The sequence below is a fragment of the Elgaria multicarinata genome, chromosome 3, assembly GCF_023053635.1.
Source record: "Elgaria multicarinata webbii isolate HBS135686 ecotype San Diego chromosome 3, rElgMul1.1.pri, whole genome shotgun sequence".
Lineage (NCBI taxonomy): Eukaryota > Metazoa > Chordata > Lepidosauria > Squamata > Anguidae > Elgaria > Elgaria multicarinata.
This window is the reverse complement of record NC_086173.1, coordinates 111,830,042-111,847,230: the sequence shown is the minus strand read 5'-3', so window position 1 is coordinate 111,847,230 and position 17,189 is coordinate 111,830,042. Positions and strand designations below refer to the sequence as shown.

Sequence of the window (17,189 nt, the reverse complement as noted above, 5' to 3'; positions counted from 1 at the left end):
TGATGCATTGGCTATACTATTAGGCTTTGGCATGGTAAAATATTAATTGTAACAATGCTTCTTATTCTTTGTAACTTATTTTTTCTAAATAAACACTCTTTTTATTATTGGGATTAAAGTGTTGCTTAGTGAAGTGATGAGGAACTGGGCTCAGTCAGTCAATTTTGGGGAGCCCCATTCTCTATAGACATGCTCATATTCTAGTCATTTTCATGTAACACAGAAGATCCTGGGTTCGGGTTGAGCACAGGTGCAGCTTCTCAGGAAGTAAAAGCCAGGTCAGTAAAAGTCTGAATGGAGCTGGCTTGTGCTTTAGAGCACCTGGGATCGGAAGCCTGAGGCACATAGAAGGGCATGGGGAAATTTATAATCACATGTGAAGAAAAAAGGCCTACCTGGACTTGGTATGCTTAACACACATGTGACAAGTAGCATGTGTCTCAATGCACTCACAACATTGTTGGCTGAAATGACATTTTCAGGCCCTTGGAGCACAAATGTAATGAAATTGTTTAAAAATTATTATACTTTTGTATGTTGTCTTTATATTGTATATATGTATATATTTAGGGTTTTGATCTTTGTAAACCACCCAGAGATCTTTAATGAATGAAATGAAATAATAAGTTAAATAAATTTAATGAATGAAATGAAATAATAAATAAATACATGCCATGTTTCTAAACACAACTGGCATGCAATGAAATACAGTGGGTAGTATCCAAAGAACCACAAGCAAAAGCCAAATGGACACTAATAGTGTTCTGCAAACACTTATACAAGAATTTGAACAAGAGTTCACCCACTGTTGTAATAGATAAGATTCTACAGTAGTTCTGCTTGTCATGTAATTGTGCAAGCAGGAGAATATCTTTGGATTTTAGTTTCTCTTTTCTCATGCCACTCTATAGCATTAAGGTAAACAGCCCTTCTGTCACTGAAAGTTGCCTTTTGCATGCAAAATTGCATTTTTAGACCCAACTCAGTACTTATCATTCTCTATCTTATTAACTTGAACTTAAATGCAGAACTTTCTTTTATTTTCATTCTTACACAGGATGGTTTCATTAAGATTTACCTTTCTAGCCTGCAATTTTGATATTTGTAAATATAGAAGCAAAGGACTTGAGGACGCTCTGTGTACATAACTCAGTTTCCTAAGCCAAATGTTTGTTTGTTTGTTTTGCATTTAGGTACTCCAGAATTTATGGCTCCAGAAATGTATGAAGAGCACTATGATGAATCAGTGGATGTATATGCTTTTGGAATGTGTATGTTGGAAATGGCTACCTCAGAATACCCATATTCAGAATGCCAGAATGCTGCTCAAATTTACAGGAAAGTAACCTGTGTAAGTGTGTTATTTTTTAATATGGTTATTTTTCTTTTCATTTATTATATCTCTATATTGCACCATATTTGAAGTTCTCTGGGCGGTTCAAAAAACTAAAAACCATTAAAATACATTATAAGAATTACAAGAAAGCATTTGCATAAAACATATAGACAGATAACACATACACGGACAACATATTTACTTCTTTAACTTGTGGTGTGTTTCTGATTGTTAATTCTTTAAGCATTTTTATATAATACAAAAAGCATATATAACTTGAATAAATTGTTAAGAAAAGCCTTTATACCCTAATGTCATGTTGCTGAAATTACCAGTGTCTTGTTTATGTTTTCATAGTTGTTAACATGCAGAAGCAATTTCTTATTAAGAGCGGGGAGTGTGACAATGATGACCTTCCCAAAGTCTCCCATGTTCTCCCTTCTCTCTGCTCCTCGCCTCTTCCCCAGAATCCTCCTACAACATGACAAAGCGAATGCCTGCTTCTATGTTTGAATGAGAATGGCTGCCTCTGTGTGTGTGTGTGTGTGTGTGTGTGTGTATGTGTGACACAGAGAGAGAGGAAGAGAGAGAGTTTCCCAGCCCGCTTTTGCCCCTGGTCCTGCCTATTGCCATTAGCTCTGCCCATTACCCATGGTTCCTCCCACCATTGGCTATTCTGCCCTTTGCTCCACCATTTACAATTAACACCAGCCACCACTGCTAGCATGTACATTTGGGGAACATTGGTTGTTTTGTTTTATCTTAATGAACAGGAAACCAAAGTAAACAAGAAATAAATCCTTCTTGACCTTGGACACAGCTCATGAAATCTGAATGGGTTGGACCCAGAATAAGTTAGTTGCACTTAAATTCCATTGATTTCACTGGGAACTAAGTCATGACTAATGTGCCCCATTGATTTTAGTGGAACTAACCTAGTCTGGATTCACTTCATTATATCCTCTCTGGGTAAATAGTGACATAGGAAAGTAGGATCTACTAAGGGCCTTGCTAGACCTGGTGGAAAATCCGGGGGACAGCAGGGGAGACCTTGCGTTATGAATAACGCGAAATCTTGGCGTTATTCACATGCGAGCCATGGCGAGCTCTGGAGGAGAGCTGTTGCAGCCGCCACTTTAAAAAAAAATTTTTTTAAGCGGCAGCAGCAGCGTAGGATCCAGGAAAGGTAAGTAGGGGTGTTTTTTTAAAAATTCTCCTTCCCTCCTGGCCCCGTTCTCCCCCCTGCCCCCTCTTCCACAATGTCCAATCCTCCCCGTCCCCCCCACCCACAATGTCCGATTCCCCGCCCAATATCCCCCATCCGCAATTCCCCCCGATGTCCCCTGGGCCGCGATTCCTCCCCAATCTCCCCAGCCTCCGTTTCCCGCCCCCCCCCATGTCCTTACTGTAGCCCTGATGGCCGAAACACTCCTGTGGAGCGCTGCGGCCCGTCCGCTGATTTTCCTGGCTACTTGGGAGTAAATCCGGTAGCTGGGAAGAGCAGCGGACCTGGCTACACGCCTGTGGTCTCTGGCTCAACTCGAGACCACAGGAAAAACCAGGCCTGAAGCGGTGCCAGTTACCCCGGGCCCAGGGAGGGTCATCTGGATGCACAGGGTGAACCCAGGGCTCACACTGGGCTAAAGCCCCGTCTAGGAAGGCCCTAAGATTCCTATGTGTACTAAATAACACTACACTGGGCTTTTTACTTGTTTTACATATAAAATAAAGATAAGGAAATTATTCATGTCACACTACACTATTGTATAAGCAGATAAAAGGGTGAATCTAGATTACATGGCTGTGATTAAAGCAAATATAAACTGATGATATAAATGGCTGTTGTGAAATCAGTGCAGTTTCCAGTGAGTGAAAAAGTTAAATCTACTTGAAGGGAAATTTACACATCTTTTCAAATGGTGGAATAAATGCTAGGTTCAAAGATCTTGTAATTCTGTACCTTGTAATTTCTTCCTTCAGCTTATATCCAGATCACAGTTGTCACAGATCACATGATTTTGCAAGCCTTGGCAATAGCATAGTAAATAGATATCTCTTTTCCTCATGAGTGAAAAAGCTATGGGGAGAAGGCAATTTTGATCAGAAAAAGGCACAAGGGTAAATGATTAAGTACTCCCTACCTCCCCATTGTTCTTATTATCAAATTTGCAGCCACTTCTCTTTTAAAAAATACATTAAGAGACTATATGTGTAGTTTGGGCTTTAGTCTCGTGCTTTGTCTGTAATACAACCATAATAATATTTTCCTACCTTACAGACCTGTTGTAAGGATTACTGAAGCAAAGTAATGTGAAATTCTAATACTTTTAAAGTGAAATCCAGTGGAATGAACACCATTAACCTCTACATATCCCTTATGTGCTCCAGAGGGCTGGGGGCACACAGAGAGCTGTAGAGGGGTGGGTGGGAAAGGGAGATTAAGTCTTGTTGCATAAGCAGAAGTCTGCTCGCAGAATGTTGGCTTTTGCCTTGAGGTCTTAGGAAGACAGGACTACGTACAGTCTAACCATTAATCATTGGTATTTGTCTTTCATATGACAAAATCTTTGCCTTGTTGGGTACATTTTGTCAACATTATTTAGTTACAGTCATGCCAGATTCTTGTTAATGCCCTTTGTAAATAGGCTAGAATGAATCTCTTTCATTAAGTGATTTAATCTACATGAAACAAAGTATGCTTTCAAAGATTCAAATAACTATGTTCTAAGTCTGTCCACAGTGGAAGTTTTAGTGCTCCAAACCCTGAATGTAGATTTGAATGTTCCTTTGATGAAGAAATGTAGATGTTTGGTAAAGTCAGTCCGCCTAGTAAAAAGACATGTGATATGCTATTCATTACCCTAGCCTAATTATCAGAGGCATATTCGCAGATTCTTATCTTGCTTTCAAATGATATGAGCAGGAGAATGCACAAAGCACTAGCAATGCTTCTCATTAATTATGTTGTATTATATGCACAAATTGGCATTTTCATGAGAAATCACGTTTATTATAGAATGTAGCAATTTTAAGTGTAGAACATTTATTTGAATTACAGTTCTTCCTCAACTACTACAATATAGTAAATGACAACAGTTTGAGAATATTGATCCAAAGAACTTAGAATGGTAGTAAATTTAGATGTGCAAGTCAAATTTTTATATACTGTCAGCCAATTAAAAATAAACTAAAATAGTTAATTAATTATCTGCCTTTTGACTGAGTAATTGATTAACTTTTGTTGTCATATAAAGATCAATGTAGATGTCTTCTTGTGATAGTGAAGAAATTATTAAATTGTAAGTTATCATTCATTGATAGGAGGAGACTATTTTATCTTTTTCATTCCATATTACAGTAACACAAAAAATATCCTCCAAAAAAGTGTGACATTAACATTCATCCTCACTGATTAAAATTTCCTCCCTGAGTAAAGCTGTAATTGACCAGTCTACCAATTGAACTGATTTAAGTGTTCAGCTCTAGAGTGTTCACAGTAGCTCAAAGATCATGAGAAGCTGAAGTTCCTGAAGCACTGGAAAACCACATATACTTGCAACATTTTAAAAAATATTGAAAGATTTTCTACATTATGAGATAGGTTCAGGTTTAATGGACCACCTGGGGATCCCTGTTCTAGTACATTTTTAAAGGAACGCCTCCTCCCACATATACCTGCCCCGACCCTAAGGTCCTTCTCAGGGGTCCTTCTCCGCGAGTCCCTGCCAAAGGAAGTGAGGCAGGTGGCTACCAGGAGGAGGGCCTTCTCTGCTGTGGCACCCCGGCTGTGGAATGAGCTCCCTAAGGAGGTTCGCTTGGCACCTACATTATATGCTTTTAGACGCCAGGTGAAGACCTTTTTATTTTCCCAGCATTTAACAGTCTATAAATATTTTTTTAACTTCATGTTTTAAATTTGTAATTTTGCACTGTTGCTGTTTTTATCTGGTTGAATTTTTTTATATTGTATTTTATATTATGGTTTTATACTGTTGTTTTATACTTTGAATGTTTTTAATTTTTGTGAACCGCCCAGAGAGCTCCGGCTATTGGGCAGTATAGAACTGTAATAAAATAAATAAATAAATAAATAAATTAAAGACATTCACACATACAATGTATTGCAATACTCTAAACAGGAGATTATCAGAGCATTGGTCACTGTCAGCTAGCAATCTCAACTGCGGTCTAATTGCACCTGGAATATTGCTTTTTATACTGTATTTTGTATTTGTGCTTTTAACATGTTGGTTGTTTTATTATGGTTTTAATTTTTGTGAACCACCCAGAGAGCTTCGGCTATTGGGTGGTATAAAAATGTAAAACATAAAATAAATAAAAAATAAAATAAAGCTGATAAAGGTTCTTCAAACCACATGAGTCTCTAATGACAAGCACCCTGAAACTGCGAACCTATAGGGAGAATTTACCTCCTTCCAGAATGGATTGAATGAACACCACTCACCCAGGTGGTACCTGTGATTGGATTGAGCCCCAAATTATTAATTCTCATTACCCTGCCAAGCACTGATTCAGGGCATCCATAGCCCCACCTTCATCTGATGGAAAAGAAAGACAAAGCTTGGTGAATTTTGCATACTCAACCCAAATCTCTGGACAAACTGTCCCAGCTCTTTCATGTAGGCATTAAATGGCATGAGGGAAAGAAGAGAACACTGCAGGATCCTAAAGCAAAACTACAAAAGGGTTGGAGGGCTACTTCCTTCTGGTTTTAATGCCTGATTTAATGAAAAGTAGCCTGAAAAAACTGCAAGTCTGAATGAAGGCATGGGGTCAAGTAGGGTGCTTTACTTATCACTTCCAGCTGATTTTCTACTCAAAATTTGCCCTCCTAAACTGGATTCTAAGTTGGGTGTGTAGGAGGCCTTATAGGCCCCTTCCAACTCTACTATACTCAATGGCCTTATAGGCCCCTTCCAACTCTACTGTTCTATGATTCTATGAGGTTCAACACTCATCTGGAGTCTTGCAAAGAGAAAGAGGGCTTGTGCAGACAATGAGATAATAGCTGTTAGGGAAGGGTATAAACAGGCCTCTTTCTGCTCCATCACACCATTCAGCCCTATCTCCAATCAAAATCACAGCCTCACAAAATTTTAAAAACTACTGTGGCATCTGAATGTAATGTGTACTTTGTTTTAGGTTCTTATTAATCCATTCAGCCTAATTTGGTGAGAATGGAAATGTTGTGTGTGTGTGTGTGTATATATTCTGTATGAATTAATGTCAAATAATAATAATAATATATTTGTTTCAACCTCTGGATCAAGGCAGGGTACAACACAAATGCAAACACCACAAATAATACTGTGTAATCTATTTTCTCTCTCTATAGTCTTGGAACTGATGGCACAGTGATGTTTTAAGACTACAGATTTCCTTCCTGTTTATACTTGTGCAGCACAATTCTAAGCATTTTTACTCAAAAGCCCCACTGTGTTCAAAGGAGCATATTCACTATTAAGTATGTATAGGACTGCAGCCTTAAATATCTTCTTTCCCCTTGGGGTTGCAACTTTGTGATTATGAACCACAAGAACGTAAAAACCAGACTCCAACTTGTCGTTGACAGGAAATACACAGCAGGAGGAATAATTTCTTCTCAAGACTTTTCATAATGTGCTTATACAGCTTGAAAACAGGACTAGGTTACTTTACATACTGCTAAATTTTAGTTCAACCATTCTTTTTAATGTTCATTTTTCTTGGAATACACAATAGCCATCTAGCCCATCAGGGTTTTATGTGTGTTGTTAGAACTTTATGGCCAAAGATGGGGGTGTGTGTGTTAGTATATATTTTATTTATTTTACAATAGTTACACCTGTTTTTAAAGCAAGCTCAACTGGTACATAGCAAAATAATTAAGGCATCATGAAAACAGATAAGAATAGTTAACTTTAACCAATTTGCTAAAGATTTTTTTTAACCTTTAAATTCCTTTAACACAATTCAACTTTTCTCATTTACATGAAAGCAATCGTCTGTTTCAGGGTACTTCTGAATCTGTGAAGTACCCCTTTTAAGCAAGTAGTCTGTCATGATGCTCCAGACTTTTCTTAGGCCCATACAATGTAACCAGGATTTAGGGAGGGGGTCATGCATGCTCTTCCCCTGGCTTGTTAAAGCAGCAGGGGACTCCAAAACCAATGCTCCATCAGCCAGGCTCCCATGACTTACCTCATGCTCTGTTCCATCTTAAAGCCTGAGCTTTGGGCTTCAAGGATGCCAGCTAAGCTGCAGGATCAACCCACCTTAAGCATCCAGCCAGCCCTAAAGAGCTAACTGCAGTACACCAGACCCCATAAAGGCCTGCCCTCAGAGCTAGCTGCTTAGAGTTAAACTACATGTTATGTTAAGTACATAGTGTGCACTTCATCCAAATTGGGATAATCGCATTTAGGGAGGGAATGTTTAATCCTTAATTCCTTCCCGAACAGCGCCCCTTTCTCCAAAGTATGACCGTTTTTAAAAAGGACCAATGCAACTTACCCATTTTCACAAATTGAGCCTTTTTTCTTTCTTAACTGCCATGTGGACGGGGGTGGGATATCAGGAGATAAACAGCTGCAGAAAGAAGTATTCACCCTCCACCCGTCCCATCCGCAATGGTACCATTCTGGACTGGGAGCCCATGCATTTTGAAGTAAATAAAAAGTAGAGACTGAAGCTTCACAATACATCATTAATATTAATATAAAGTGCGGTTTGTTCCTCAATCTGAGCCATCTGTTTCCAGTGTAAGGATTTTGCACAGCACCACCCTTTTTCTGATTGCTGTCTTGGATCTTGGCCTCTGCTTGACTTTGAACATACCCTGCTTCAGGGCCTTCTGGTCCCAGTTTGCTTCTCTGGAAAGCATTGTCTGTTTTGAATCACAGTCTGGCCTTCCTGGGCAGATGGAGAATTCCCAGTATCCAAACCTGGTGACCCTGGCACTGGAGTCTGCTGAGGCCTGACAACCCACCCTTCCCATGTACATGCTTACCTGACTTTAATCAAGAACCTCAGTGTGAATTCAGGAACATATTCAAATTCGTTTTTACCTGGGACGGTGACAGGCTCACAGTGCTAAACCAGTGGTAGGATGTGCTTGACCCTGTGATCTGATACTGGTCCTGGGACTTTGATTATTTTGTACATTTCTGATGAATGTCAGAAAGCACAGAATGTCAAAGTACATTTTGTCATAAATGTACAAAATAACACGTATTTTACAAAGTAACATCCTAAAATGACTGGAGATTAAAATAATGGTTAACATTAGAAAGCAGGATTTTCTTCTCCTTACGGTATTTTAATGTTGGCTTGGATCCAAAGGAGATGGTTAGCTCCAAAACTATCCTTCCTTTCACTGAAGACTCTTTCTATGACTGTTAGGAGACCTTTTGGATCCAAACAACAAAGAGTCTTGCGGCACCTTAAAGACTAACAAATTTATTCTGGCATAAGGTTTCATGGACATAACCACAAAGCTATGTTGTTGTTGCTCCAATATACTAACCACTGGAAGTTATTTTGGATTTAACCATCTCCTGAGAATCCAGCCTCTCCTATAAATCCAAAGCATTATGTACAAACATGCTGATTTCAGAAGATCTCGTATCAATATCCCTGACATTGCAGTGAGTAGAGAAGACAATTTATGCCACCTACAGAGCAATAGATCAAGCTCCAAATTTTCTACCATAAAAGGCCAAATTTGGCTTCATCTTGATTAAAGCAGATATTACATAGCAGTCCTAAACAGGCTTACTAGTAATTCAGTCCTATATGCACCCAAATCTATTATGAGTAGACCTGTTTAGGATGAGGATTTCATAGAAGCTTATCATGTCTATTTTCCCCCCTTGTAGGGTGTCAAACCAGCAAGTTTTGATAAAGTTACTGACCCCGAAATAAAGGAGATAATTGGAGAGTGCATTTGCAAAAATAAAGAAGAGAGGTTTGTTTCAAATAGTACATTTCTGTTAATCATGTTTTAAAGATGTTTTAATCGTGTGGTATGTTTTTAATCACTTTTTAACATGCATTTTATATCATATTTTTATACTGTTTGTTTTATACTTTGAATGGTTTTAGTTTTTGTGAACTGCCCAGGGAGCTTCGGCTGTTGGGTGGTATAAAAAAGCAATTAATAATAATAATAATAATAATAATAATAATAATAATAATAAATAATAATATATTTTTAAAAAATCATAAAAGTTGCTAAATAAATTTTAAGCTGACTTCTGGTTGGGGAGACTGATGGGAACTGGGAAGTGTCTGGTTTAAGTCAATGCACTTTGGACATTTTGGGTGGCATTTTTTCCCCCTGGACCTCTAGCGCAGGGTGCTGCAGAGCAACCCCCCAAAAGAGACAGAATTGCTGATTTGCCACTGAAATCTGATGGCAAACCGTTCTGTAGCACCATAAGCTGCTACAGTGATTAAATATAGCTTGTTTTCAAGCTAAATTGAGCCCTGTAGGCACTCTAAAATGGCAACAGCTGTATTTTTAAAAAAAAATAAATTGGGGAGGGAACGGGGTGGCTGAGGGGTGGTGGTAGTCCCAGCAGGGTGCCACATGTTGTCCAGCCCTCTATCAGGGATTTCCTACAAGATTTCCTAGATGAAACTAATTATATCGATCCCCTTCAGTATGGTTTCTGGCTACCTTTCTCACCTTGGTGGATAATATATACTGAAATTTATTTATTTATTTATTTATTTATTTCATTTATATACCGCCCCATAGCTGGAGCTCTCTGGGTGGTTTACAAAAGTTAAATCAGACAGGCCAAGTGTGTTCCTTTGCTTTTTAATCCCTTCAACTAGGGTATCTTTCTGGTTTGCCAATCCAGAATGGATGGGGGCACTAGTTTGCAGTGCTTTCTGTCCTTCGTGCAGGAGTACTCCAGAAGGTGGCACCATTGGTCATTTACTTATGGTGTCTCACAAGGTTCCATCTCAACTGCTGTGCTGTTTAATATCTACATGAAACTATTCAGGAAGATCATTTGGGGATTGCACCCAGCTCTATCTTTTCCAACTTCTAGGGAGGCCATGGTAATCCTGAACAAACATCTGAGTTCAATAAAAGACTGGATGTAGTCCAGCCTTCCCTACCTGATGTCCTCCAGATGTGTTGGAACTCCTCAATCCTCTCCCAGCAGCCTCAGGATTGCAGGAGTTGTAGTCCAACACATCTGGATGGCACCAGGTTTGAGAAACTTGATGCAGACTAACAAATCCAGACAAGACAGAGGTGTTTTTGGTCAGAATGCCAATCAAAGAATTGGGTTATTTGCCTGTTTTGGATTGGGTTGGTCTCTCCCTTAAAAATCAGGCTCACAGTTTGGAGGTGCTCCTTGATTCAGCTATATTGCTAGATGTGCAAGTGATGGCTGTAGCTAGGAATGCAATTGCCTCCTTTAGGCTGGTTCACGAAGTGCACCTGTTCCTAGAGAAAGCAGATTTGGCTAAAGTGAAACACACATGTCTTAGTTCACTCTTGTTTGGCTTACGCTAGAACTCTACATTGGACTGGCCTTGACAGGCATTCAAAAACTGCAGCTGGTTAGAAATGCTGCTGCATAGAATCTGATCATGGGACTCTTTTATTGCCCTAGTTGCATTTGTTACCAATTTCTTAGCTTAATTCAAGCTACTGGTTATTACCTTTAAAGCCCCAAATGGGTTGGGAACAGAATATCTGGTCTTGCCTTATCTAAGGTGTGTTTGATAGAAACAGGCCTTCTACTCTATGTTGTTGATTCTTGCCATCAGCAATCTGTCTGGCACTCTCCTTGCTGGGTGGTTCTTCTTCTTCTGCTGCTGCTGTCTGACTGAATTCCTCAGCTGTTTTATATTTTGTCTGCGGTCTTTTTCATGTAAATTGTTTGTTTTAATGGGTTTTATCATATATTTTGGTATTTGAATTTTAGATTTTATACTGTTAGGCACTTATAGAAAACTAAATGGAACCTCTGTGTTTGGAGGAAGGGCAGCCCTGAATCTCAGTGGCTGGGGAACAACTCATGGTAAAGGGCTGTTGCCTTCATACTCTGCTTGTGAGCTTCCATCTGGTTAGACACTGTTGGAAACAAGGTGCTGGGTTAGTGTACCCTTGGTCTGATCCAGAAGGACTCATCTTATGTTCTTAACCTAAAGCTGCCATTTTCTCAAAAGTTCCATGTATATCTGAGAACTCTATTAGAGCCTGGAAATAACTAGTAGTTTTCAGTACCTGGTTACTTTATTTAAATATATCAATTGTCTCCTTTGGCTGTGTTCGTCTGCAATGGTATGCCAGAATTCTGGAGAATCCTGACTTGAGCTGTGTTCTGGTACAAACAAAACACCGTTTGTGACCCTGGCTTGTAAGGGGCTCATCAAGCCAGGAATCCCTATTTGGATAATATGCTTTGATTTGGGTTAGTTTATTTACTTCCAAGTGTTGGGAAGAGCCAAGCAGGAATGAACAGGCTGCATGCACGTGCACTCAAACTAAGACAGGCATCTTCAGAAATTATGGGTTACCATTGTGTGTGAATGGGACGTTCTGTTACTGTTTTAGTAATGAGCAGCAATCATGTAAGTCATAAGCCCTCTAAAGGCCTCTCTCTTCATCTCTACAGGCTACAAAATAAAATAGTATGTTGTGCTATTAATATGCATTTGAAATTTGTTCTTCTTCCAGATATGAAATTAAAGATTTACTAAGCCATGCCTTTTTTGCTGAAGATACTGGGGTAAGAGTGGAACTTGCAGAAGAAGATGATGGTAGGAAATCCTCTATTGCCTTAAGACTCTGGGTAGAAGATCCTAAGAAACTGAAAGGAAAACCCAAAGATAATGGAGCCATTGAGTTTGCTTTTGATCTGGAGAAGGAAACTCCTGATGATGTTGCACAAGAAATGGTAAAATAAACTTCTCCTGACTGAAAAAAAAGTATATAAGTAGTACATAAATTTCAAAAGGACACCAGAAGCGAATCTGGTAAAGTAATTTCCATTCAAAAGTTAAAGCTGCAGGAGCCCTGCCCTTTTTTGTATCTGGTCAAAGGGGCAGGGTTCCTGCAGCTTTAACTGTTGTGATGAAGAGGGAATTTCACCAGGTGCTGCATGCATACAAATGAGACCTGCTGAAATTCCCTTTTCTATACAACTGTTAAAGATACAGCAGCCTTGTCCTCCTTTTCATATGGTCACCCTAACATGGGACCCTGATCTGAAAATTTGTGCTAGGATCAGCTTGAGCCTTTGGTATAATGTGGCTGAAATATCACCGGGATCTTCTTAGGGCTTAGTTATTATGTTTCAGTCTCCTGCATCTTAACCCTGAATAGTCCTAGGCCAGTTCTATATCAAGCAGGATATAACACTTGAAAATTGTATTTGGAATGTGTTGCGGGCCCCTACAGTTGTAAGTACTGTTACAAACCATTATAAAACAGTAGTGTAGATACTGCCCTAATTATTTATCAGCATTCAAGTGCATCTGGAATCATAAGTCAGAAACAATAATAGCTAATTCATATGAAAGTTTTTTTCAAGACCTTTTCCAAGTGGTTCCAATACAATAATTTCCAGGTTATTGCTATAGAGGTCCTCATAGCTTGACTCACCAACATGGAATTGATTTGTCTGGTATATAAAAACTTTTCAAGTGGATCACAAAGTTGCTGTGTTAGCAAATATCTCAATGAAATTGCTTGGGGAATAATGGGCTAAGACACTGGTAAATCAGTTCTCAATGTAGGAACAAGTACTCCATGGACTTGTTCAAAACTGACCAAAAATGAGTTCTGTACTCTTCTAACTAATTCATCAAAATGTCTGTCATAAAAGCAGACCAGCATCTCTAAGCCAGGAGCTAGTAGCTAGCCCAAAACTACTAGTTTATTTTGAGCAGTAAATATGATTTTTGCAATATACTTGTTTTCTTGATTCATCAGTTTTAAATTGATGTACACATATTTTAGGAGGCTTAATTAGAATCTAGTTAATTAAAATCTGAGTACTTTTGATTTAAGTCTTTCAGATCCAACTGAAGCAAATCTAGGTAAATGAACTTAAAAATCAAGTACTTTAGTTTAACTTGGGCATAGTGTGGATTAGTCATTTTCATGGATATATAATGTCACCTTATGGACCTTACAAAACAAAAGCCCTTGTCATAAATCTGAAATGCCAAATTTTCTTTTGGGCGAAAGGCATGGCTTAAATCTCAGTGATCAAAATAAAAGTATTACTGTTAGGAGAGCACCCCAAAAGATGTCATATGAGTATGCTTATATGGTCATTACTGTGAACTTTGATGACTACTTTATACTTTTCAATTTCCCATCTAAAAATAGATTAAGTACATTGATTGGTAACCTTGTATTTGTAGCAGCTGTCCAATTGATATTCATAGGAGGAAAAGAACTTGTTTTATTCCTCAATCTATTAGGATATGCATTCTATTTCAGACACAGAGATTAATCTGCATAGAGGAAATTGTAATTGTTAATAATAGATCTCAAATGCAAGATGGCATAAAAATGAATGGTCATTTTAAACACTGCAACTTGAATGTGCCTCAGCTATCTGGACGACATGCCTATTTATTGTCATTTATGAAAGAATTTTGATCCAGAGATGTCTTACTAGTAAACAAGAAATCTCTGTGAGATTTTCATTTTTAAAAGTTGGCTTCTCATGCTGCATAGCAATTTGGAAATTTCTTATGCTAGCTATTCATGAAGCAGAAACCTAAGATGATGTGAACTGCATGAATGCCAAATATGATGACAGTGTGCACTGGTTTTAAATATCCCTAAAAATGCCCCCTCCATTTCAGCTGCTATGCTTTGATTGAAAAAAATAATTCCTGCTAACAATTAATCTTATGTGGAACTCCAGTAATCTTTAAATTAGAATTTTTTATTTTACATATGCTTAAATAGAATAATAGTTGCTCATTTCAAGAGATTCCTTGTGCAAAATTACGTTTATGCTGCGTTCACAACTGTTTCTCCATTTTGTGAGCAACAGTAGTTATGGCACACATACTGTTTAAAAACCATCTTAAATCTCTTATAAAAATACTTGAATGAATAAACTAATGAATGAAAATATTCTAACAAATGTGGATATGTGCCTGAAATTCTATCATGGCTTTCTTTCAGATTGATGCTGGATTTTTTCATGAGAGTGATGTCAAAATAGTTGCAAAGTCAATACGTGACAGAGTAGCATTAATACAGTGGAGAAGAGAAAGGATTTGTCCCATGTTGCAATCAGAGGATCAACGGGATCCTGAGAATTTAGAAAAACCGAAGGCCCCACAAGCACAACCAGTTCAGGTTACGTATCTTTCTCATACTGGTCATCACATCCTGTCAGAACCAGAAGAGCCTGAAGCTGACCAGCATCTTTCTCAACAGAATCTACCCACAAGCATCACTTCACTTGCATGTAAGTCTTGTGTTTATTTTGTGTAGAGTCCATAGTTCTAATTTCCCAAGTAACTGAGAGTACATTACAAGATACTGATAGGGAAGAATGCATGTAAACTAATTAAAGTTAATTATAGAACCATACAGGCTCTTTTACTAAGCCAGAAAATTTCTGGATAGTATGACACAATTACGCTGGAGAGCATAACTGCCAGCATAAAGTATGCCAATTGCCCAAGTGACAATGACAGTGATCAGAAAAATACTAGGATATATTATCTGGTTATACAAGCTCCACTTCCTTGTGAACAAAATAACGACATCAGTAAATAAATCTTGATCTAACAGATCAGCTTAATCTGAAACAGTGCAGGTTGTAATTTGCACTGTTAGTGCTGAAGATGTAACATACCATCTTCAACAGTGCAGTTTGCAACCTGCACCTTATGCCTAACAACTGGTAGAGAGCCAGCTGGCTTTGCTATTCATTTTGGTCAAGTCAGCATTGCACTGAACTCTCTCTGCACAAAAAAAGAAGAAAAAAGACCCATGCATGCTGTACAAAAGGGCAGGGGGATGCTATACAGGGGGTCATTTTTGCCCCCCAGGCCCCCACCACCAACATGGGCCACACTGGGAGGGAGAAGTATGAAGTGTGTTTTTTCTTTTTAAAAACACACACCATGCACCATAATGCCAGTTTTCTTACAAAATTTGGTGGCAAGCTGCTCTATAGTGCTGAATATTAGGGGTGTGATCCGCTCCGATTAGGAGCGTAGAAGCAGTAGCGGATTGGCCTGCTCCGCCTTACCCAGAGGCGGAGTAGGAGCGGACCGCGGACCCCTAGAAGCAAGGCGAAGAGAAGCGGCCATTTTTCGGAGCTCCTAGTTCAGGCGGAGCGCTCCGGTCGCCATCTTGAAAACATTTCGCCATAGGATTGCATTGCGGCAAATAATCACGCATAACTACGTTCTTTTTGAAGCTATCGTTCTGGAAATTCTTGTGCTCAGAGAGTCGTGGATGGGGGTCATTTTGAGACCACTCTCACCTCTCTGCGTCCTGTGGTTCTTGTGCAATATTTTTTAAAAAATCGGGTCAACCGCGCGGCTCAAACGGCGTTTTCGGCTTTTCGCCCATAGGATTGCATTGAGGGAAAGAATCGGGGATAACTGGGGGGGGTTTAAGCTATCGTTCTGAAAATTCTTGTGCACAGAGAGTCGTGGATGGGGGTCATTTTGAGACTACTCTCAACTTTCTGCATCCTGTGGTTCTTGTGCAATATTTTTTTAAAAATCGGGTCAACCGCGCGGCTCAAACGGCGTTTTCGGCTTTTCGCCCATAGGATTGCATTGAGGGAAAGAATCGGGGATAACTGGGGGGGGGGTTTAAGCTATCGTTCTGAAAATTCTTGTGCACAGAGAGTCGTGGATGGGGGGGTCATTTTGAGACTACTCTCAACTTTCTGCGTCCTGTGGTTCTTGTGCAATATTTTTTAAAAAATCGGGGTTTGGGTTTTTTTGTTTTTTTTTGGAAGCGATGACAGGCACATTCAACTCCCAATCCTGATGAGAATTGATCTCAGAAAGCATCATCCTCCAATCCCAGCGTTGGAGAGGGGACTAAGGCAGACCCGCCCTGAGAACTTTCTGTTTTGTGTCTCTTTGTGGGTTGGCGTTCGTGGAGGGAACACTTAGTTAGTTAGTGCTCCTGCTTTGGACTTTGGAGATAGATTAGGATAGATTTAGTTTGGCATGTGTGTGTGTGTTTGTTTGCTTCTTTCTGACTTATAGCTTAGTTTGCCCTGTGTTTTTCCCTTATTTTGATTTAATATAAACTTTATTTTTAAATTTTGGAGTGTGTGTTTGGTGGGTTGGGTTGGTTGCCCCCCCCCTTCCCTCTATTAAAGCCTGACTGTTCTGCTTTTGTGAAAGCTTTCTTTTGAAAGCATACACACACTTCTTGTCCCGTTTCCCTACATTTATTAGTAATATTCTTAAACATATTATTATATTCTTTTACATATTCTTAGTACTATAGTATATATATTAGTATATTCTCATACATATTATTAGTAGTAGTATTAATATTTTATTCTTCTTATACATATTAGTAGTTGGTTGGTCCCCCCTCCCCTCTCTTAAATCCTGATTGTGTTTCCTTCTATCTATATACAAATAAATACCAAAAAAATATAATTCTCTTTTTCTTCTCTGTGTAACTTGGACTGCGAGTGTGCTGTGTGTGCACTGCTTTTGTGAAGTCCCACTTCTTGTCCTATTTCCCTACATTTAAACATATTATATTCTTCTTATACATATAGTACCTTATACATATTAGTAGTAGTATTAATATTTTATTAGTCATCATGAGAAGAGGAAGCAGGCATGCTGAAAGCAGCAAGGCTCA

General features: G+C 38.9%; 1 protein-coding gene across 1 annotated transcript in view; it reads left to right on the top strand.

Moving 5' to 3' along the window:
- The window catches only part of WNK2 (WNK lysine deficient protein kinase 2), a 134,266-nt gene that overhangs the window by 50,448 nt on the left and 66,629 nt on the right, over positions 1–17,189 (top strand). Inside the window, exons 4-7 of the mRNA XM_063121259.1 lie at positions 1,194–1,351; positions 9,214–9,302; positions 12,042–12,261; positions 14,514–14,802. Of these exons, the coding sequence (XP_062977329.1) occupies positions 1,194–1,351; positions 9,214–9,302; positions 12,042–12,261; positions 14,514–14,802 (756 nt within the window). The remainder of the gene's footprint in view (positions 1–1,193; positions 1,352–9,213; positions 9,303–12,041; positions 12,262–14,513; positions 14,803–17,189) is intronic.